Source organism: Contarinia nasturtii, unplaced genomic scaffold (assembly GCF_009176525.2).
Source record: "Contarinia nasturtii isolate CC-2019 unplaced genomic scaffold, AAFC_CNas_1.1 Cnas_scaffold_4146, whole genome shotgun sequence".
In the NCBI taxonomy this organism is placed as follows: Eukaryota; Metazoa; Arthropoda; class Insecta; order Diptera; family Cecidomyiidae; genus Contarinia; species Contarinia nasturtii.
The window spans coordinates 4,422-25,391 of NW_022201442.1; the positions used below are offsets into that span (position 1 = coordinate 4,422).

The 20,970-nt window shown below is 33.8% G+C and overlaps 4 protein-coding genes and 1 long non-coding RNA gene across 9 annotated transcripts; 2 read left to right on the forward strand and 3 right to left on the reverse strand.

Moving 5' to 3' along the window:
- Window positions 1–4,972: 4,972 nt before the first annotated feature.
- Window positions 4,973–7,420, reverse strand: LOC116350455 (longitudinals lacking protein-like). 3 transcript variants are annotated; one of them, XM_031782251.1, is made up of 5 exons: window positions 7,251–7,420; window positions 7,059–7,078; window positions 5,679–5,877; window positions 5,526–5,612; window positions 4,973–5,448 (listed from the first exon to the last, which is right to left on the reverse strand). In XM_031782251.1, the coding sequence occupies exons 3-5, from the start codon at window positions 5,772–5,774 to the stop codon at window positions 5,257–5,259; spliced, it is 375 nt and encodes a 124-aa protein (XP_031638111.1). In that variant the 5' UTR covers window positions 5,775–5,877; window positions 7,059–7,078; window positions 7,251–7,420; the 3' UTR covers window positions 4,973–5,256. The 3 variants fall into 3 exon arrangements, with proteins under 3 accessions (XP_031638111.1, XP_031638113.1, XP_031638112.1); XM_031782253.1 differs by lacking the exon at window positions 7,059–7,078; XM_031782252.1 differs by lacking the exons at window positions 7,059–7,078; window positions 7,251–7,420 and adding an exon at window positions 6,057–6,179.
- A 378-nt stretch (window positions 7,421–7,798) lies between these two features.
- On the forward strand, window positions 7,799–10,547 carry LOC116350459 (protein FAM98A). 2 transcript variants are annotated; one of them, XM_031782259.1, is made up of 8 exons: window positions 7,799–7,909; window positions 8,039–8,171; window positions 8,229–8,447; window positions 8,530–8,584; window positions 8,648–8,728; window positions 8,808–9,280; window positions 9,357–9,489; window positions 10,283–10,547. In XM_031782259.1, the coding sequence occupies exons 1-8, from the start codon at window positions 7,875–7,877 to the stop codon at window positions 10,471–10,473; spliced, it is 1,320 nt and encodes a 439-aa protein (XP_031638119.1). In that variant the 5' UTR covers window positions 7,799–7,874; the 3' UTR covers window positions 10,474–10,547. The 2 variants fall into 2 exon arrangements, with proteins under 2 accessions (XP_031638119.1, XP_031638120.1); XM_031782260.1 differs by having other exon boundaries at window positions 10,292–10,547.
- On the reverse strand, window positions 10,531–12,801 carry LOC116350460 (origin recognition complex subunit 6). The gene is made up of 6 exons (XM_031782262.1): window positions 12,685–12,801; window positions 12,108–12,547; window positions 11,967–12,050; window positions 11,800–11,849; window positions 10,755–11,249; window positions 10,531–10,695 (listed from the first exon to the last, which is right to left on the reverse strand). The coding sequence occupies exons 3-6, from the start codon at window positions 12,029–12,031 to the stop codon at window positions 10,595–10,597; spliced, it is 711 nt and encodes a 236-aa protein (XP_031638122.1). The 5' UTR covers window positions 12,032–12,050; window positions 12,108–12,547; window positions 12,685–12,801; the 3' UTR covers window positions 10,531–10,594.
- A 28-nt stretch (window positions 12,802–12,829) lies between these two features.
- LOC116350458 lies at window positions 12,830–16,745 on the reverse strand. 2 transcript variants are annotated; one of them, XM_031782257.1, is made up of 6 exons: window positions 16,390–16,745; window positions 15,366–15,679; window positions 14,815–15,198; window positions 13,904–14,665; window positions 13,047–13,815; window positions 12,830–12,979 (listed from the first exon to the last, which is right to left on the reverse strand). In XM_031782257.1, the coding sequence occupies exons 2-6, from the start codon at window positions 15,471–15,473 to the stop codon at window positions 12,852–12,854; spliced, it is 2,151 nt and encodes a 716-aa protein (XP_031638117.1). In that variant the 5' UTR covers window positions 15,474–15,679; window positions 16,390–16,745; the 3' UTR covers window positions 12,830–12,851. The 2 variants fall into 2 exon arrangements, with proteins under 2 accessions (XP_031638117.1, XP_031638118.1); XM_031782258.1 differs by lacking the exon at window positions 16,390–16,745 and adding an exon at window positions 15,989–16,149.
- Window positions 16,727–18,356, forward strand: LOC116350461. The gene is made up of 3 exons (XR_004202028.1): window positions 16,727–17,049; window positions 17,263–17,621; window positions 17,717–18,356. It is a non-coding gene; the product is annotated as an uncharacterized LOC116350461 (long non-coding RNA).
- Window positions 18,357–20,970: the final 2,614 nt, after the last annotated feature.

The window sequence follows — 20,970 nt, forward strand, 5'->3', positions numbered from 1 at the left end:
ACGATACAAAGAACGTGGCAGCGTTGATATATTGAAGAAAACTGGACGAAAAAGATCTGTTCGTACCAAAAATCTCATCAAACGAGTGAGAGAGAAAATTCGCCGAGAACCTCGAAGAAGTGGACGAAAGTTGGCTCATGAGCACAAAATCAGTGAAACTTCAATGCGACGAGTTTTGGCAGAAGACCTGAATATGAATCCATTCAAAAAATGTCGACGACATGGTCTCACAATCAAAAATAAACAAGCCAGAAAGCAAAGATGCAAAGAGTTGTTGCGCCGGCACGCAAACTCAAACATTGTTTTTTCAGATGAAAAATTGTTCCTTTTACAGCCAAGCCTCAATTCGCAAAATGATCGTGTGTACGCAACATCAATCCTTGATATTCCCGAAGATAAAAAAACCATCGAACGATTTCAAAATGTTCCACAATTGATGGTTTGGGCCGCCATGTCGGCCGACCACAAATTTCCACTGGTTTTCGTCGAAGAAGGCGTAAAAATCAATGCCAGAGTATATATTCGAGAAATATTGCGTAAAAACTTATTGCCACAGTCTCAAAGACTATTCAGAGGTGAACCATGGGTATTTCAACAAGATGGTGCACCCGCACATCGTGCAAATACGACACAACAATGGCTACGCACGAATTTGCCTGATTTCATTGACAGAGACTCATGGCCGCCATCGTCTCCTGACTTGAACCCGCTCGATTTTTTTGCTTGGGGATACATGTCGTCGAAGCTCAATGATCTGAAAATTACGAAACGAACCACTTTGGATGCATTCAAAAAGAAAATAATAAAAATTTGGAACGAAATTCCCATTGATATGGTGCGTGCCGCGTGTCAATCGTTTTCGAAACGTTTGCGTTTGGTAATCCGAGAAAAGGGGGGAAGAATTAAAGTCAAAGGCTGAATCATAATCTCTATACCTCATTCTTATATCGAATAAAATTATATCTCGATTTGATTCAAATTTCTGTGTTTTTTGGCTAGAAATAAAAGGGACAGTTATTATGGCGCACCCTGTAGATTTTTCAAACATTATTTTCATTCCGAATCAACTAGCAGCATGAAGTTGGTTATGAATGGTTCGGTCGAACAGCTGTTTTTTGACATTTTGTTTTGTTTGTGTGTGAGTAAAAGAGTGTAAGAAACTGCGTTAGGGACTTTATAAAGGCATTTGACATTACCTCTTTGACCCTTTTCTTGAAAGGACCATATTTTGAAGACAGGTGGACCGATTTTCAAACTTTCATATTTTTTCTTGATCTATGGCCCAAGGGCTTTCCAATCACACATCAACCGGGGTCAATGGCCTTCTAGGTCTAAATTTCGTATATTACGTGTATATATAGCGAGTTCGACTTTTCAACACACTAACTAATGTGGTTTCGTCACTAGTGCGAACTGCCGTCCGCTGTGATTTGGTTGAATGTATACTCATCCAGACTCAACACTCAAGGTCTACGAAAACAATATGCATCGAAAGTTGAGCACAAATGATGTTTTAGAAGTATCCGGTGATTTCAATCAATCCAAACTGAATGGTTTACGAAGATATTGCAATCGCTATCAATGCAGCCATTGAAAAAAGAAGATAGTCCTGGATACTTGCTACGAACTGGGTATATACCAATTCATATTGAGATTGAGAAACTGATCTACGATGCCTCAAACAGCCATATTGAAAATTGTAGGGGAGACTGGGGCTAAATTAAATAAAACAGGCCGGTGGGAAACAATGTTGAAAATTACCGTGGTGTTGCTCTACAGTGTGTCCAAACTCCATGATTCGATCGTCACAAACCATCTCAACCAATAACTGATGAACATCTTTCACGAAAGTCAGCATGGATCCATCAAAAATATGTCCAAGATTACAAATTTGACTGATTCTGAGACAAAACGGACACCATTTATCTAAACATCGTAAAGACACAATGAACACAAAACTACTCATTCAAAAGCTAGAAATCATGACTGAATAAATAGATGTTTAAAATGGATCGTATTTGTATGGACAAATATTCAAGATATTGGACTCTAAATCAGTCACAATCAATGTAACTCGCTTCGGTCACAAATTTGCTTTCTTTCCTTTCTCCATTATGAAACTGTGGAGTAATATTCTCATTTAATTGGGTTGTACTTTTCCGCACACATAGTGTAAGGTGAAAAGTACTATTTTCGGTCAAAATTTTGGAAACATGTTTTCTACCTATTATTGGGGTCAGAGAACACGAATTTGGCGTTTTTAAACATGGTTTTTGTTAATCTGTACGTCGACGTTGTACGTCGTACGCAAAATTTGTTAGCAAGATTGCGCTCATTGTAGAAACTTAATTCGAAATCTGACTTTACAGGATGATTGGGGGTCGCGAGGAATAAAAATCATTAGATTTTGAGCGACTTTGGTTGATGGAAAAAAATGTCATGCCTGGAGTGATACCTATGAAAAAGAGTCCAATTTTCGTTCAAAAGTCATACTTAATGTAGACTTAAACACTCAAAAATATGTATGGGGGGAATTTTTTTGGCACGAGAAAACCGAATCCGAGGTTGGTTTTGAGATACAATCAATTTTTGATAGAGTTTCCTTGAAAAAATCACAAAAAATTGAATTTTTGTATGGGAGCCATGCCTGTATGCTACCGTAATGACTATTAATTTTCAATTTAACGTCAGACATATTTTTATAGCGCTTTGTTAGAAAATAGAAATTAAATTAAAGAATATTTCGATGCCGAATATATAGCTTAATAAAGTACGCATCTACCACCGTGCGAAAAAGTTCGTCTTACTCCTGTAAGACTCTTTATGAAAATTAAGAAATTGATCACGTTTTACAAGTATGTTTTCAAAGGTGTGGCTCGCTCCGCTCGCAAATTTTATTATTTTCCCATAAGCAATGGAGTTGAAAGCTTTTTACACTACTGTACAGATGACAAATTACTTATTTGGTTAGAAAAAATGATCGCTGAAAAAATGGCGCTGAAAAATGGTTGATCTGATTTAAAACAATTGATATCTCAAATAGCAAGTATATTAAAAGTGTACAAATAATTTTGAGAGGCACTGTTGTGTTTTGGTGTCTTCAATTTATTGAAAATTGTCCTCGATTTTTTACGAATTGTCCTAGTTTTTATTCGAAATTTTTTCAAAGCTACCCCCGAAAAATGATCAAACAACTTTTCTTAATATGAAGATTCGATTTTGAATTCATCTTATGCCAGTATGTGCAAAAGAATCGTGTCAAAAAACAATTTTCAATATATTTTACTATTCGCGCTAAGGAGATTCCCACTATACGTAGGTTGCTCCATAATTTTTTTTAAAATGGTACTTATAGTGTTGCCCGATGTAAACCATTGTCATATTCGTAAAGTTTGATGTTTTGGTATGTATTCGTGCCCTGAACCTTTTGTCGTACGAACGCTATTTGTATTGTTTACAGTGACTGGTAAACTGCGACTCAACAAAAAAATGAATTTTACACGTGAAGATTTTCGTAAAATGATTTACTACGATTTTCGAAGTAAATTATCTCAACAACAGTGTTTCGATCGACTTCATTTGGCCTTTGGCAATGAAGCACCAACCCTTCAGACAATTTATAACTGGTACCGAGAATTCCGTTGCGGTCGTAGTTCGCTCAAAGACGAGTTTCATACAGGTCGTCCAAAATCGGCTGTTGTGCCACAAAACATCGATGCTGTCAGAAAACTGATTATGGAAGATCGTCATGTGACCTACCGTGAGATTGAGGCATCTTTGGGCATTTCATCCCACAGCATACATACAATTTTGCATGAACATTTAGCCGTAAAAAAGATTTGCTCTCGTTGGATCCCACATAAATTGACCGATGAACAAAAAATGGCTCGTGTGAGTTGGTGTAAAGAAATGCTCAAGAAATTCAATCGTGGTGCTTCAAAAGACGATAATAAAATCGTCACTGGTGACGAATCGTGGATATATGCCTATGAGCCCGAAACGAAACAGCAGTCGACTGTATGGGTCTTCCAAAATGAAGATAACCCAACGAAAGTTGTTCGAGCAAGAAGCACTTCGAAGCGAATGGTCGCCTGTTTTTTCGGGAGAAGTGGTCATGTGGCAACCGTTCCACTAGAGGATCGTAAGACCGTCAATTCTGATTGGTATACCACCATTTGTTTGCCCGAAGTGTTTGGTGAAATAAGAAAAAACAACCACCGTCGCAAAATAATTCTTCATCACGATAATGCGAGCTCTCACACATCTTTTCAAACTACTCGATTTTTGACCGGTCAAAACATCGAACTGATGGGTCATCCACCGTACAGTCCTGACCTGGCACCCAATGACTTTTTTTTGTTCCCAAGCGTGAAGAAAAAACTACGTGGTCAACGATTTTCGACACCAGAAGAAGCAGTTGAAGCGTTCAAAACACACGTTTTGGAGATATCAGTTTCGGAGTGGCACGAATGCTATGACAAATGGTTTCATCGAATGCAAAAGTGTATCGATCATCTCGGAGAATATTTTGAAAAACAATAAAACCATTTTCGACAAAAAACAACTGTGTTATATATGTTTTTAAAAAAAATTATGGAGCAACCCTCGTAGACTCCCGAAAAATGAGCATAGACTTCTGTTGCTACAAATGATCACGCTTAAGGAGAGACACAAGTGTCATTCATCTTCAAAACTATTCGTGTTGATATCAAGTCAACACATTTATCGGACAGTATGAGGTATTATGTTTCAACGCATAACACCGGGCATCGCCGCTATTTGATCTGCCAATTAGAAGGACCGATAAACTATATGCTTTCAACGTTTAACGACTTTTATAGAATAAAAAATCCAAACAGTGTTATTAATTTACCCACAATTAAACTGGGAGTTGAGAATTATTTAAAGCATAATAGATGAAATGAATTGAAAACTAAACAATCTCACTAATTTGAATAATGAAATAATCAACTTAAATACTATTTGAATTTTATACCATTTAGATTTATTTTATGCAAATTAATTTTGAAATTCAAACCAAAATTTATATATCTCTCTCAAAATTGCTTGATGAAACATATTTAAAATTTAATATATTTATTTATTTAAATAAACCACCAAGGCGAAGGAACGCTGTTCGGTGCAGTATTATTATTATTAATATTAATTATATTTACTATGTGTTCGTGTTGTAAAGAATATTCTTTAAAAAAAGTGTTTAATTTCCTTTAAATATCTTCATTTAAAAAAAAATAATCATTCCCTTTTAATTGATGATGGTGTCTCAGCTAAGCCTTTGACTTTAAGGCGATCGGCTGTTTTTAAAAATGCTGGTAATTGTTCCTGAGACACGTTTACTTCACCGGCATACATGAACTCCAAAATCGCTTGTAGATGTGAATATGAAACGTCTTTCAGAATAATTATCGGATGTTTTGACGGATTCTCCTATTTAAATGAATTTAAAAACAATTGCTAAGATACGATGTTTATGATTAAAACATTTCTTGATTGTTTCGATTTACCTCCAGTAAGGATTTGAAGTAGGGACTACACGCCGACAAAACCATTTTGTGTGCTTTGCATGTTTGTCCTTCACACGCCAATGTCACCTGTTTTTTTTTACAAAAGAAACGTTACTAAGTTTTACAGTTTTTTCAAATTTAGAACATATTTACATCTGTAAAACTTTTCTCATCCCGTAAGTGACGGAATGATGTCACCATATTCGTTTGGAAGTCATTCCATTTTAAAAAGAACTGTTGATCTGCCATTTTCTAATTTTTATGTCTTCGATACCTCGTATATTTTTATTTTATTGGTGTATATGCTTTACTTTTTTGCTGTTCCAATTCGAAATTTTACAAAATCTTTTTTCTAAAATTGTGAGAAATAGAGATAAATAAGAAATTAATTCTTATTCTTATGTAAAATGTATTATAATATATTTAATGGCATATACCAATTATTTATGCGTTCTGCTATATTTAAAAAAAATAAATAAAACATAACGAACAATATTACAAAAGTTACCGAAAATAAAATAAAATCTTTACACGCAAATACGAGACGTTTCACATTTAGATCAAATTCGACGAGTTTGAATTTATTTCCATATGAAGATTGGTTTGATGTGTTTCAAGCCTACATAGGTCATTATAGGTCTAAGAACCAGATGACCTGAAAACTCCAGCATATAAAAATTTACAACATGTAAAAAGTTGAACATATTTTTAAACTATATATACCATATGTATGTAAAAGTTCACATTCTCTTTCAATACGCTATTTTGCAAGGTATTACGTCCTCTTTCCCACTATGGTTTGCCATTTTCATTATGTTTGGCATGACAGTCGATTAAACTGTTTTACCGCTTTACCTCTTATGTTTTCAATTGAAGGCAAACGACATGCATGGTCCAAGCGTCAAAATTGCTCAAAATTTATGAGACAATTAAATATGGAAAGTTTACAATTGTTATCCAAAAAGCGTGTAAATGAGAGAGAACAAACAAACACGAAAATCTAAATTATATTAAATATAATTATTTTCGTATAATAAAATTACTAAATACATTTTGATATATTAATTTGGTGTTGATTTTTCGTTTTTGCTTTTACTACTTGACTCTATAGTTTCTATACTCTCTATATATTTTACAGTATACATGTATATATAGACATATACATTATACTTAACGCATTTTTGATACTTTTACTTTTCACGTTACCATTTTGAATATATTGTGAATGATTTTTCTAGCTTTTTATGTTCTTAAGAGTATTAAGAAATAATATCCATAAAAAATTATACATCGAACATAGAATGTCAAATGTTTTGCACGTTTTATGTAAAAAAAAGTACTTTGGTTCAAGTTGTAAAAAACAGATAATTTTTTTTTGACAAGATCTATTCAATAGTAAACATTATTAAATGTAAATGATCGTAACATTTTATTGGCGCACCTATTTATCTATATTAAAGTATAGATGTTTGTTGTTTTTCTCACTCAAATGAAACATTTGAAAATATGTTAAAAAAATGGATATATGCTTACCTTTTTAATTCAGAAAATGACTTTTTTTTATATATATTGGAATGAATTAATAAATGATATTAATTATAAAATATTTTAGACAGATTAAAAATATTATTAATTTTTAACTTTTACAGAGAACTCTTTAAATTTACGGAACGAAAAAAGCGCAAACATTTCACTGAACACATTAAAAAAATCCAAGACACTCACACACAATTATTATCTCATGCTAGTTGTCCCGCTTTTGGTTTCAGTTTAGTTTGCATTCACAAAAATACACAAGCAAATTTCTCCTATTTTACTCTTTCAATAATGTTTGTAACCATTTATCTAATAGTGTTTGTTGCTTGAATTTACTTTTGTATTCCTTTAAATATCTTTACAACATCATTCATACACACAATATTCGTATGCACAAACTCACACATACACACATACACACATACAGACATCAACTAAACACATACACAATTTCATGACTTTATTTTTGTTCGGTGTTGCGACTGAAATTTATAATAATATTCTTTTTGTTATGTTGGTAAAAATAAAAAGTATTTAATTTCTTTTAAAATGTAGAGAAGAAATTCAATGGCTATAAACATTGTTTCTCTCACAAGTTTGCCATTTTTCTCCAAATTTTTTAGCATTTGGAGAAAATTGCATGACTGTTTACACAGATGGCACTACTTATTAATAATAAAAAAACACTTTTTCATATCATTGAACGCATTCATCGTTGACATTTTATCATTCACATTGAGTAATTGGTAAAAATACCATTTCTGTACCCGGTTAATCTTTCTTCAGACGTCTATATATTGATACTAAAGCGACATGCAAGAAATAATTGAATTTCTAAATAGTGTTGGGTATTGTAACGTTATTTATAAATAATCTTGAGACCAAAATTCTTGTTTTAATTTAAGAAATAAATCATACATAACCTTATCAATCTTTGGAATTTTTATATGTAACTTTTTATCGCCTATAATCTAAAGCTATCATGGGGAATGTATTCAAATGTCTTTTATTGAAAATATGCTGGAAAATGGGATATCTTCGCCGAATTTTCGATCTTTAGTTTCTTGGCTCTCAGGTGAACTTAGCATATTACAAAATGTGGATGAACGAGTACGTACTCTTTTTTCATGTTTTCAAAAATATATCTAATCCAAATAAATTTTATAGATCGATCCAGAGAGTGAGAAAACAGAATTCATTTTGGAACTTTCAAGTATGCTCAAAGAGTTATGCTGTCCTTATCCAGTGTTGATTAGTGGATCTCTTGCGCAACGTTTTCAGTCCAAGCATGATTGTTTATTGTTACTAAACTATCTCATAAGTGAATTAATGGCGGCAAAAATGTGCCATAAAATAAATCCACACAAGAAAGTCGTTATAGAAATTGTGAGTAATTTTAATGATAATATTTAGTATATAAACTTTATGTAAACACGTTTTCAAGTTTTTTTATTTTATTTAACAATAGCTCGAAAGCTCAGCAGCAATTGCACTAAAAGCTATAACACAAAATTTGAACTTGGGTATGTTTTTATACTTGCCCATTATTAATACATTTAATAGTTTTTTTTTTGTTATTTAATCAGGTAAGCCACCACAAAGTATAACACCAAAATTTTTCTTTGAAAAATTGCTGTTTACGTTTTCTGAAATATTCAAAAAAAATGGTAAGTCTTTATTTTAATTTTTTTAAATCTTATGAAATTTATTTGTTTCATTTCAAAATTCAATTGTTTATATTTCCAGACAAATCTCTCTACATGCCAAGTAGACAATTGTCTATCGAAGAATGGAAAAAGTTGGAAAAATTACAAAATGAATTGGACATAGAATATGATTTGAGGCGAGAAATGTTAATGACACGGTTGGATGTAACGATTCAATCATTTCAATGGTCTGATGTAATGAAAAATGAGAGTGACTTTATTGCTGAATCTTATACAAGTAAACGCCATGAATTGGATCAAATTTTAACCCGTAGCAAAACAACCGATATTGTTGAATTGCTAGCTGCGCGAATGGAAATGTTGCATGTGGAAAAAACTAGTTCGACCACAGTACGAAAAAATACACAGCTTGACATACAAAAACATATTATTGGTTCTGTACCAGATAGAGGTGGACGTACTAATGAAATGCAAAGGCCACCACCTGAAATGCCTTCATGGCAAAAAAATCGAAGCCAAGGAGGTCAAGGTGGGAATTCAGGCGGCGGCGCAGTAAGTAACATAGATTCAATTGATTGATTTAAGTAACTAACACAATTTGACTCACGATGCAATTTTAAATCTTAAGAATCGAGGTTTAAACTATAAGCCTCAGCAACAAAGAACTTACCAGGGGTCCTATCAAAATTCTGGAAATAATTTCAAACCTCAGAAAACTGGTTCAGCAAATCGAAACTGCGCTAACCACAACAGAGTACAAGGCAAGATTATTCATTTTTATAATTATTTTTGTGTATAAAAATAAAATATTCTATCGAGGTGAAATTTCAACAAAATTCTGATGTAAATTTTGGTACGAAAATATCTAGATAATTTACACTTATTCTTACACTTTTCGAAGTAAATCTATGAGCAATTTTTTTATAATGGAAATATATACACCGAATCTTTCGCTAACGCATATTTTTCTTTGTTTCATTCGCAATAACAAATGCAAGCGTTTTTTTAAAGTTCCTTTGTAAACATACTTAACCCTCAAGGGAATGGCACGTATATGAGAGACATGACGATGTGCCAAACCGTAACGCCATCTATTGGATAGAATCTGAATTACAAATTTCGTATTGACTATCTCATATTTGTGTAATTTTGTTCATAGAATTATAAGGTTTATTCCGACAACTTTGTAAGGTTTTTGTTCGCCAACATTTTACATAGCATGCCATACCCTTGTTAACCCTTAACCGGGCAGGTCAAAATCCAAACGTTATCGGGCAAGTTGGGCCTCTGAGGCCCGACGTACATTTTCCATGCAAATTCAATGAATTTTTTTTTTCTTTGTTCAAATTTCAATGAATTTATACGACGAAAATTATTGTTTTAACATAATAGATATTGAATTAAATATGTTTCTTGTTAAATATAACTGAAAAATGAAAAAATAGTCAATATTCAAAACAATTTTTATCAACGATTAGTAGAAGGATGAAAGAATATATTACAATACAATTTGTTTGATTAAAATATTGGCATTATATTTCCAAATACTTTTAGGAAGTGCAGGTAACCACACCAATCAGCTACGCAACGATAATTATTACTCAGGCGGAAATTCAGGTTCTGGATCGAATCGAAATAGTTTCTATGGCCAAGACCAATCAAGTCAAGACTTAAATCAAAGAGGTGAACGCAGAGGAGATGGCTACAGCAGAGGTCAATCGAATTATAACCGTGGACGACGTTGAATAAGAACATAGTATATTTAAACTTTGTATAACATTATCAAGAAGAAAAATTACATGTAAATTGTAAAATTAAATTTTCTTTTACTTTATTTTTGCTTTATGAATTACATTTTGAATTGAATTATAGATTTTCCTTGGCTAATTTTACCATATTCCCACGCCATACTTCATATGGTTGAATACTATTGTCATCATTATTCTCGTTCACATATTCAACAGAGCCTGGGAATTATTTTTATTTAATAAGAAAATATTGTATATAATTGGAATTAAATATTTACCCTTCTTTTTGAATTCAATTTTAGAAGTATTGCTCGTGAGTTGGATTTTATTTTGTAGTTTTGTCTCCTTGATCCAACTATTCCATTCTTCTTCCAATCTTTTCCACATTTTTCCATTCAATCGGCTCATTTGAATTAATTTTGTTGAATTGTTGCTTTTATAATTTTTTATTTTACAACTTTGGTATACCGCCATTGCTAGATATTGTACATCATTAATGTCATCTAAAAATGCGTTCTTCTCTTTGTATCCGTTCAGTAATCGAAATGCATCTTTCTTTATAGAATCACTAATTTCGAGTCGCGCACATATTTCGTCCAAAGTTATTTTTTTTCCCAAATCAAGTAATTTTTCGATAAGCTCTCTCTGTCGTGTGTATTCAGATTTCTTAATCCCAGATAGTGTTAAAGCGTCATCGTAATTTATTTCAGTATTACATAAATTAGTTGCACAATCAATACTGATGATCATCTTTACTGCTTCGCTGACTGTGTCTGGGGTTGAAAATGATAAAAAAAATGTAAAAACCCAACCAATGCTCTTACTTTTTACTCATAGAGTATATGGATAAGCGCAAAAATAAGAGCAACCGCTTGTGTTTAAGTGCGGTTTTATGTAACAGTTATACACTGAAAATGAGCTATTATTTCAATTTCAAATTTATTTAAAATTTAAAGTGAATTTCATTTGGACTTGATCACCGGAGATATTGCTATTGTCCCTATGAACCGGATGATGATGCAAAGGAGAAGAAAAATATTATAATAACAGAGTCCATTTTACTTGGAAAAATTTAATGCAATCGCACAAGAAAACAGCGGCCATTTGGCACTTGTCCGAGTATGTATATCATATCTTGTAAATACAGTTGAATCAGGCATTTACTTTGCCGGTGGATATATTGGATTATATATAACTTCATGTTTAAAATCGATTTGATTGAAAAATATCTGAACTTGAAGCAAGCCGTAGAAGGGTTTACAAGCTTAGAAGCATTTTCGGCTATAGCCGAAAGAAAAGAGACGTACGAAAAGTTACACTTACTGATTGTACACTTTTTCATGTTGACCAAACGTAATATTTCCTTGGACTTTCTATATAGTAGAATAAAAAATGTTTTTTTTAAATATTATTAAAAGATATTAAAAATGGAAATAAAAAAATGCTCTTTGCAATTTAGTACACAGATGTATATTCCCACATGAACCTACTCTATTGTATTATCGTCAGAAATTCGGAGACGTTTGCAATAATTTTCTATCATTTGGTCACTCATTGTTATTTTAGTTTTAATTCTGAAGAAAAAATTAATGGCGATAAAATAAAAATAAAATAACAGATAAACACATTACATTTGTTTATATTTCTCTGCCAAGTTTGGCGCCTAATCCACTGACATTTCGAATTTTTAATTTCGAAATACTTCTTTAATACGAAAAAAAACAGCGTAACACTGACATCTATAAATTCAATCTCGAAATATGTCTTTATAATTTCAATTTTTGATTCGCTGACATTAAATTTTCTCAAGTTGCACTCATAGTAATAATTTACCACATGTTTTAAATCAATTTGTAATAATAAGCAATGTCTGGTGAAAAAGTGGTAAATCAATTACAAACATGATGAAGTTGAGGTTAATTCAAAAAATTATTCATGCGAAAAAGAAAAAAAATGTCCTCAAACTTGTTTATTCAAGTAACGAAAAATATGCGAATTTTTGTCCAAAAAATAAAGAGATTCAAATTATCAAATAACAGATTGAGTTTCTACATTAGGGTGTTTCCCATATCTGTAAATAGAAAAATGGTATTTATTAATTTAAAGTAGGCAAAATTCTATGTTAGTTAATGGCATTTATACAACGAAGCGATTGATGTTAGCACTTCCCGAAGCAAAAAACTGTTTTCAAAATCTAATGATACTTACAATGGAAAAACGCTCTGTTTGTACTCCCGCACAGCCATCTCAACCAAATGGGAAATGACTTTTTTTGTGCATAACTAACCCACATATTCGGGATAGCAGTTACGTAACAAATGTTACTTATGATTTATTTTATTTTATTGTATGGTATTGTGATGATTAGTTGGCTGCTATTCGAACTCGGGCTCGGATATGTCCACGTCGTTATCGTCGTCGAAGACGGCGGCATCGGCGTTGATTTGATTCCAATATCGGTTGATTGCAGCAGGTATTGGAAGTCCAAGCAATGTCCATAGTCCTGATTAATCGAAAAAATGAATCTTTTTTTGCGATCATTCAATCACATTGTGTATCAATATCCTTACCTTTCAGTAGAATGTTCTTAGCAGCCACGACGTCACGATGCCAAGTCACGGTGCATTCGAGGTCTAATTGCCATTTTTTGTAGTAAGGTTTTACTCTTGACATTAGCTCCTCTTCTATTTCAAATGCTCCGTTCAATGTGCGTTGTAACTGTCGATATGTAGATGTATCTGTCTTGCCAAACTTAGACACAATTCTGGTTGGCAGCAGTGTTATGGCGTTGGGTATGCACCGACACATCTTGAATTTGGCCGATTTGGGTTGGTTTTGGAATCGGCACATACATCTTGCGTCTGTTTGAGATGTTCCCCATTCGTCCACCGGCACGACAACAATGTAGGGTCGCTTCTTATATGCCTGCATCAGTTTGCGTACACCCGGACACCGCACGTGTTTTTTAGTTCTTATCGGGCAATCAGGTCGTACTTCGCCATCAGCACCATGGAATAACAGAGTCGGTTCCTTATTGGTGATCTTGTTCACAAATCCGTCGATAGCTTTGTTGCTCCTAATGTATTTGTCCAAGGCGAGTCTAGTGTACTTTGCAGTCGAGTAAGCTTCGATTCCATGTTTGGTCATCTTAACTCGATGCTTAATATAGCTCAGCCACTGTGAACCTTTTGGTGATGGCATCATTGCGTACAGCTCACGATTCTCTCGATCTTGTCTTTCTTTCTCGATGAAATTTTTCGTGAATCGCTTCGCTTTTGCGTTTCGTACGTTTTGATGTGTCTCCCAATGGCACTGCTTGCTCTTTTTAACAAAGTTGATCTGCGAATAAATCGAAAAAAAAAAAACAAAAATAATTAGTGAACTTAAACACAATGTGCATCATTGTATTTTAGTATACTACACATACTTCTTTGCAAGTATCAATTTCATGTATTGTTGTGGTATTCCAGTTCCGCATGCCTGAATCTGTACCTCCCAATCTTTTGAATTTGCCCGCCTTCAACATGTCAATGATGTCCAATCGACTGGTGCCCGATTGTGTGTTGCTGGTCTCCTTCTTTTTGGTGGAATACTGCAGAGACACAGCAATTCCATCGCTGTTTATCGAAAAGTCAAATTTCTTTTTGCGGCGCACAAACCACCGAATTTTACGCATATAAAAATACTGATTCCATATGTAATCTTTATTCTCGTTGAAAACCTTTTGTGAAATATTTTTGTCACTTGGTTTTCCGTCTTCAGTTAACTGTTTCGGAATCAATTTTTGTGAAGACAAGATCTGATACATACTCGAACAGTCGATTTTGAAATGCGTACGCCGAAAATCACACATCGGAACTACCACCAAATTGCGAATGCACGGTAGATATTCCAAATCGTCGAGCATTTGTTTTCGTTTGATGATCCACTGTCGTTTCTTACCCTTCGGTCTTCTGCGCTTTCTCTTTTTGCGTTTCTTCGGTGGCTCTTGATGTGCTCGCAGCAAATTAAATTCTTCTATCTCGCGTTGCATAGATAGATACATCGGCACAGCTTTGAACCAATTTTTTGAATTGGTCGTGAGATCATGTAGGTCGATTTCCGGGAACACATTCAACTTATTGACGATGTCATACAAAACTCCGCACCGATAAAGTTTATTTGGGTCACTAGCTGGCACTTTGATGACCTTTTTCAATGAAACAAGGGAAATAGATTAAAGTCATGTATATAAAAATTTGTCAACGAGTCAAAAAAAAAAACCATTGTAAGCTTAAACAATATGAACCATTGAAAACTCAGTTCTTTTCATGATTTGAATAAACATTTTCCACATACCTTTTCCTTGAGAATGAGTTTCACCACACAGTCGATGTCACTTGGCAGGTATTTCTCTTCAATGGCTTCATTTGTGTTCATCTGAAACACTTTCATCTTCAGATATTGGGTTATGTGTTTATCCGAATGTGTTTGCGAATTGGTGACATTGTTGTCTATGTATTGATTGCATAGATGTTTGAGGCCATTACTGAAATCTTTGTTGCTAGGCCAATCAAAGCGATGGACCTCATCAAGACCTTCCACAATCGCCTTGAATTCTGGATCGATTGGTGGAATTTCTTTTGCTGGTCCACGGGGTTTCCGTTTAGTCTTTGATGGTTGCTCTGGCTCCGGCTTTGGCTCTGGCTTTGGCTTCGGCTTTGGTGTTTTTTTCGGCTTCGGCTTCGGTAGTAAATTAATTTACAATTGTAAATTACAATGGAATGAAAAGAGAGAAAAAAATCAGTTAGAATGCGAAAATAAAATGAATTATTGAATAATTCAATATATTAATTAAAATAGAACTGTAAAATCCATGTTATCCATAGTTGATTTTAGTGCATAATTACATTTGTTGGGTTGTGCTTTGCTAGCACTTGACTAAAACATGTGTTGATCTTTTCTTCCCCGCTATTGGCAAAGAAGCTGAAGTCACCATTGTTGATGCCTACGTTCATATGCCTTTTGCACCTCTAATAAGAACAGCAACGAACCCAAATTGCAAATCATTGTAGCCTGTAGACTTAGATCAGTTATTTTGCCGATCAGTTCCTGCTGGTATGGCGGCCGAATTATTGATTTTAGTGCACATTTGATCGTCGTTATCTCATCTTTCTTTTCTCCCTCAGCTGGTAGAGACGGCTTGTAACGATTTGCCATTTTTCTATTGAAAAAAACACACACATTCGAGTTAGTTTAAAAACGAATACTATTGAATTGGCGATATTTAGACATTTTCATTGATCCATATCGAGATTTTTTTATAGAAATTTACGAATGAATAAATCTCCTGCACAAATATGCACACACGCACACACATGTTTTAAATTCAATTTTTTCGAGCGACAACAGAACAAGAATCTATCTCCTTTTTTGGTACACACACAAAATGATGCAGCACACAAAAATGACAAAAATCTTTGGATTGATAACAATGGCAGTGATTTAGAGAAGAAAACAATGTAACGCATACTATTGAGTATTCAGATTCAATTTGAGCCCAAACAATAACTGTTTCTCTTCTCTGAACAATGGAACCAATTCAAAATGGGTATCACCGCTTGAAATGAATTTCACCACCTCACGCAACAGAATTATGTACTGCAGAATAATTGTGAAATTCATTACTTTTTTCATGAAATATGATACTATATGTTCAACGTTAAATAATTATTAGACTACTTAAATATATTTCACGTTATAGATGGCTTATATTACGTGCTATGAAATAAAAATCAATTTCACAATAAGAACAAGAGGAATAACTGCACGTAAGCACGTAATTCAATTTTTGATTTTTCATCAAAAATAATATTTTTTATTGATGAATTAACCAATATTTTTCACGGAAATAAAATGATTAAGTTTACTCACACTGGTGACTTGAATTCAACAATTTGTCAATCGATTGATCAAGTGTGGAAAGTTCGGATCAAATCGATACAAAATGCACGTATATCGAAAATAATGTGTTCTCGGTATGAATGAAGCGGCGTTTATGACATTTCGAAAACCAATGAAATGATCGTCAAATGTCATAAGGCTCGGTTCACATCAATAATACTAATTCAATATTAAGACCTTAGACAATTTTTGCTTTAAAGAGTTTTTTGCTTCGGGAAGTGTCAATATCAATCGGTGCTTTACATTAATGGTACGACTTAAAACAGAATTTTATGCTCTTTAAATTGAAAAATACCATTTTTTTAATTATAGATATGGGAAACACTCTATTCTACATAATTGAAAACTTTTGATGAAATCTCAACAAAAACTTAATTTAAATTTTGTTGGATTTTGGCTGGTATCGTAGAACACTGAGGACTTACATTGTTGTTGTTGTTTCATTTCCAGTATGCCTATTTATACAAAATAAACACAAAAAATACAAATCGAAGAAGTTACTCAACCCTCTAGTGTATGAATTATTGTCAATAATATATTTTTTATTCTAAAGTTTTTTACACATGAACTAAAACACATCCAGAAAGGATCAGCCTATCCTTTTATATCCATTTAACAATTGGTTCTTGGGTAGGTATTTATCTGCAGGCTCGAAAGTGAAAAAAATTATTATTTTAAAAATTTCATATGCATTTCTATGAAAAATCAAAATCTGTCTGTGGCGTAGTTGTTTTTGATCTTTTTGAAAATTTCTGCGATTAAAGTACACAAAAAACTAAGAAATTTTTTGTTCCGGCACTTTTCGATATGGCCGCCATGTTGGCCGTGGCCGTCCTCCAAAAGTCACTTTTTGACTTTTGTCCCTACGGTCACCGGGTTGCCTGCATGTGACACACCTGGACATATGCATATCGTTGGAAAGGTCTTGAAGTGAGCTATCGAAAGGTGCCATTGGTGCCGCCAATCATTCAACGTGCTTACTATTCAGGACAAATTGAGAGAATTATTGGTAAAAACATTGGCATTTGATGGTGCAAAATTGGCATCAAACTCCCCAATTAAAGGATATCTATGGAGTCCGCATCGAGAATTGCAACAAACGGTACGTGACTATGTATTCCTTTTTCCAATCAGAAGTGTAGTCGATCAGGACGTAAGCTCAAGAAACGAAGAAGCGTGCCAGAACGTTAATCAAAAGACCGGTAAGTTGTTTTTGATTGGCATACCATTACCAATGAATGAAATTATTATTATTGATTGTATTTGCTTTTCTTCATTTTTGAACAAATAAAATCAGTTTGCCCCAACTGTAAACCGGTCGACGATGGCGTTTTTCACGATCCAATTCAATGGACAGGCAGAGTTCATCGTACTTACAAAAAGAAACATCCAGAAACAAATCCAAATCCACAACCAAGACGAAAGAAGAATAAATACGAAAAGCTGGAACCCAAGTTTTGTCAACCAATTTTCATAATGGTCAAATGGAAACAATTATTACCAAATTACAATCGAAAATGCACTCGAAAAGGAAACTTCGAGTTGATCGGTCAAAACTGTTGGCACCATTGAATTCCTCGGTCCGAATTTTGTAAGATCAGTCATAAAAATAAATCCCCGAAAAGCAATCCCAAAAAACATTCACTTTTAAAAAAAATGAAAAAAGGTTGATCGCTCCACTTCAGACGTTTTGTAATTTTGACCAACCTACGATTTTATGGGTTCTTAAAATTGGCTTAAGGTCCATTTTCCAAGGCGGCGATTACAATCGTGTACGATTTATTATTTGTGGTTTTTTTGACGCCCGATTTGAAAAAAGGTACCGGAGTAAAATTGGACGGTTTTTCGATTAATAGAAGAAAAATGTGGGTATTATGGTAAAAATGACGATTTTCTTCGATTTTTCCTAATTTTTTGTCAGTTTTACTCAAAGTAATTCGACCGCCTCCACTGAAAAAAAAATTTCAAAAACATAAAATGAGCTATAAAAAAATCGCGAAAAAAAACATAAGTCAATCGACCAAAAATCGATTTTTATATTTTGACCCAAAAATTTAGTACGGGGATGCACCCGGGGGTCAATGGGTTGGCATTTTTGGTAGCCCCATCCATCCCCTTTCCAACGGTATAGATGTTTTTGAAATAAGTCGAGCGTTACTGATATGAAGCTCATACAAAAAAGTGCCTTTTTCAGTTTTCTCAAAAATTGCACCCCCCTATTTTCCACCCAGGTGACCCGATCGGGCTGAATTTTTTTTTCTTGGTTTTTCACCAAAACAAGCTTGTATGCCAATTTTGAGTGATATCGGAGACTATGCCTGCAAAAATCTGGACGATTTGATATGGAATTGCCGATTGAAACAATATGCCAAAATTATTGATTTCTCGGGTTAAAAAGTATTATTCTTGAAACCTCGAAAAACGTCATTTTAAGGCATTTTGTATGAAAAATACTTAGGTGGTTCCAAACCAGTGTGTCCATAACATATAGAAATAGCACTAAATAGTGTCGATATCTATACTATATCGGGGCACTATATATGTAAGATATTCCGCAAGACACCGTAGCTCACGAACGAAGTGAGTGCGGACAGCAAACATGTTGACGCATACACACAGTTTATTCTACTGCCGCACGGAAATTTGTGATTTTTTCCGTCTACACTGACTTCGATCGTGCGATACGGTGCCGTGCGGCAATATCTTTCATATATAGTGGACCGATATAGTATAGATATCGACACTATTTAGTGATATTTCTATATATTATGGACACACTGTTCCAAACTTTATGGCGGCACTGTATTTAATTTTTTTGAATGGCTGGAATGTTGAGAATGAATTAAGTATAAATTATAATACAAACGGTATGTTTTTCTCGCTTTTCCGGTTTGAAAAACTACCAATCGATTTTTCTCGCTTTTCCGTTGGAAATATCGAAAAAATGAAAAAAATGCCTGGGTATATTAATTATATATGGGCCTCATATGTGCTCAACACCCAGAACACTTTGGACCAGGTTGGTTCCACCTGCTCCTCAAGATTCACTTCCAGCCCATGTCATCAAAAAAACTCCCGATTGATCTTTTCTCAACATTCCAGCCATTCAAAAAAATTAAATATATTTATTTCAACATTGACAAAATAAATGGATGCAATTCATTTTAAAAATGTAGTCCTGAAAGGAATTGGATAATAAGTATTATAAAGCCCTGAATACATTTACTTATTTTATGCGACGCATTAATGACAAACCAATGAAAAAGTAAACAAGTGACATGCTGAACATGCGTGCGTATGTATTGGTGTGCGTATGTATTGGTTCACATTCGGAATAAAGTTCTCACTTGATGCACGTATTGCCTATAATTGCGAAAGAAGCGATAAGATTACTGCCTAAAATGTCCGTTGCAACGGAAAACAAGTTTGCATAGAATGCAGCGCCAACTATATGTGAATTTTATTTTTCATCGTTTTAGACAATAAATCTATGGTTTTCTTATGGCTTCTTTATACTGCATAATATTATGTTTAAGCATGAATGCATATGAGTGAGAGAGACAGGCGCACGCGTGTGGCCTGTTTACATTTTTATTTGTTTATCATCACATGCTTCTTAATAGCATTGCAGAGTGAGTAAGATGACTATATTGTAACAAATGCAATATATCCAACCAACAGTCAATCGGTCGGAAATTTATTGAAACGATAATACATGTTGAATCATCTGCCGATGCCAAATTAATAATAATAACTGCACCGAACAGCGTTCCTTCGCCTTGGTGGTTTTCGAACATTCAGGCATCAACTCCATTATTATTACAATTGAAATCAATAATCAAAAATATAAGTACGGACGTCTACGCGAATATTCTCATAATGAAATCTTAAATTGAAGCAAAGTTGTTGTTGTGGTCATTGATTTACTTAATTATAAAGTATATTTTTTTTATAATTTCATTTTCCATTCCGTTCCATTACTTATTGATTAATTTCTATTTTTTTCATTCTTTTCTTCTGATCAACTCTAGGTAATTTTATAAATTACCAGTTCTAATCAATTTGATACCTCAGGTGACTGCAACTTTTTTTAATAAGTCATCGAGATCCAAAGGTATCAAATTATTTCATCTTTTTCCACCCAATGAAGTTACGGAAAAGCGTCAATCCACCCGAATCCATTCGTTATTCACTCAATAAATAGTGAAAGGAATCGTAATATTTTTCAAAAAGAAATTCAAGAAAGAGGGTCCATGAATGAAAAATTTGAATGGGAGCACCTATGAGGAAGATAAAAAAAAACATTTAAAGGGTTTTTCATGTCTTATCGAATGGCGAAAATTCGAACTCTCTATATCGTTCTGGTCTATCTTTTCTGGTATATTTATATATAGGGCAGTAGAGTGCGGAGGGGAAATTTGTCTGATTTGCTAGAGAATTTTTTGGTTTCGAAAAATCCCCCCTGGAAAATTTTCCGCGCACACTACTGATATAGGGTGTCTCATGTAATCGGGTTTTTCAGGGGGTGGGAATTACGAAAAGCCCTTTTGG

Bases quoted from the DNA above. Each gene is read 5' to 3' on its own strand.
- LOC116350458 (XM_031782257.1), bottom strand. From the start codon at position 15,473: ATGAACGTAGGCATCAACAATGGTGACTTCAGCTTCTTTGCCAATAGC. The intron at 15,199-15,365 runs GTAATTATGCAC...TTACTACCGAAG, and splicing joins CAAAGCACAACCCAACAAAT to CCGAAGCCGAAAAAAACACC. The intron at 12,980-13,046 runs GTAAGGATATTG...TCGATTAATCAG, and splicing joins TAAGAACATTCTACTGAAAG to GACTATGGACATTGCTTGGA.
- LOC116350460 (XM_031782262.1), bottom strand. From the start codon at position 12,031: ATGAGTGACCAAATGATAGAAAATTATTGCAAACGTCTCCGAATTTCT. The intron at 11,850-11,966 runs GTAGGTTCATGT...TCTACTATATAG, and splicing joins TCTGACGATAATACAATAGA to AAAGTCCAAGGAAATATTAC. The intron at 11,250-11,799 runs GTAAGTGTAACT...TTTCAACCCCAG, and splicing joins CATGAAAAAGTGTACAATCA to ACACAGTCAGCGAAGCAGTA.
- LOC116350459 (XM_031782259.1), top strand. From the start codon at position 7,875: ATGCAAGAAATAATTGAATTTCTAAATAGTGTTGG. The intron at 8,172-8,228 runs GTACGTACTCTT...TAAATTTTATAG, and splicing joins TACAAAATGTGGATGAACGA to ATCGATCCAGAGAGTGAGAA. The intron at 8,729-8,807 runs GTAAGTCTTTAT...TTATATTTCCAG, and splicing joins TGAAATATTCAAAAAAAATG to ACAAATCTCTCTACATGCCA.
- LOC116350455 (XM_031782253.1), bottom strand. From the start codon at position 5,774: ATGGCAGATCAACAGTTCTTTTTAAAATGGAATGACTTCCAAACGAAT. The intron at 5,613-5,678 runs GTAAATATGTTC...AAAAAAAAACAG, and splicing joins ATGAGAAAAGTTTTACAGAT to GTGACATTGGCGTGTGAAGG. The intron at 5,449-5,525 runs GTAAATCGAAAC...TCATTTAAATAG, and splicing joins ACTTCAAATCCTTACTGGAG to GAGAATCCGTCAAAACATCC.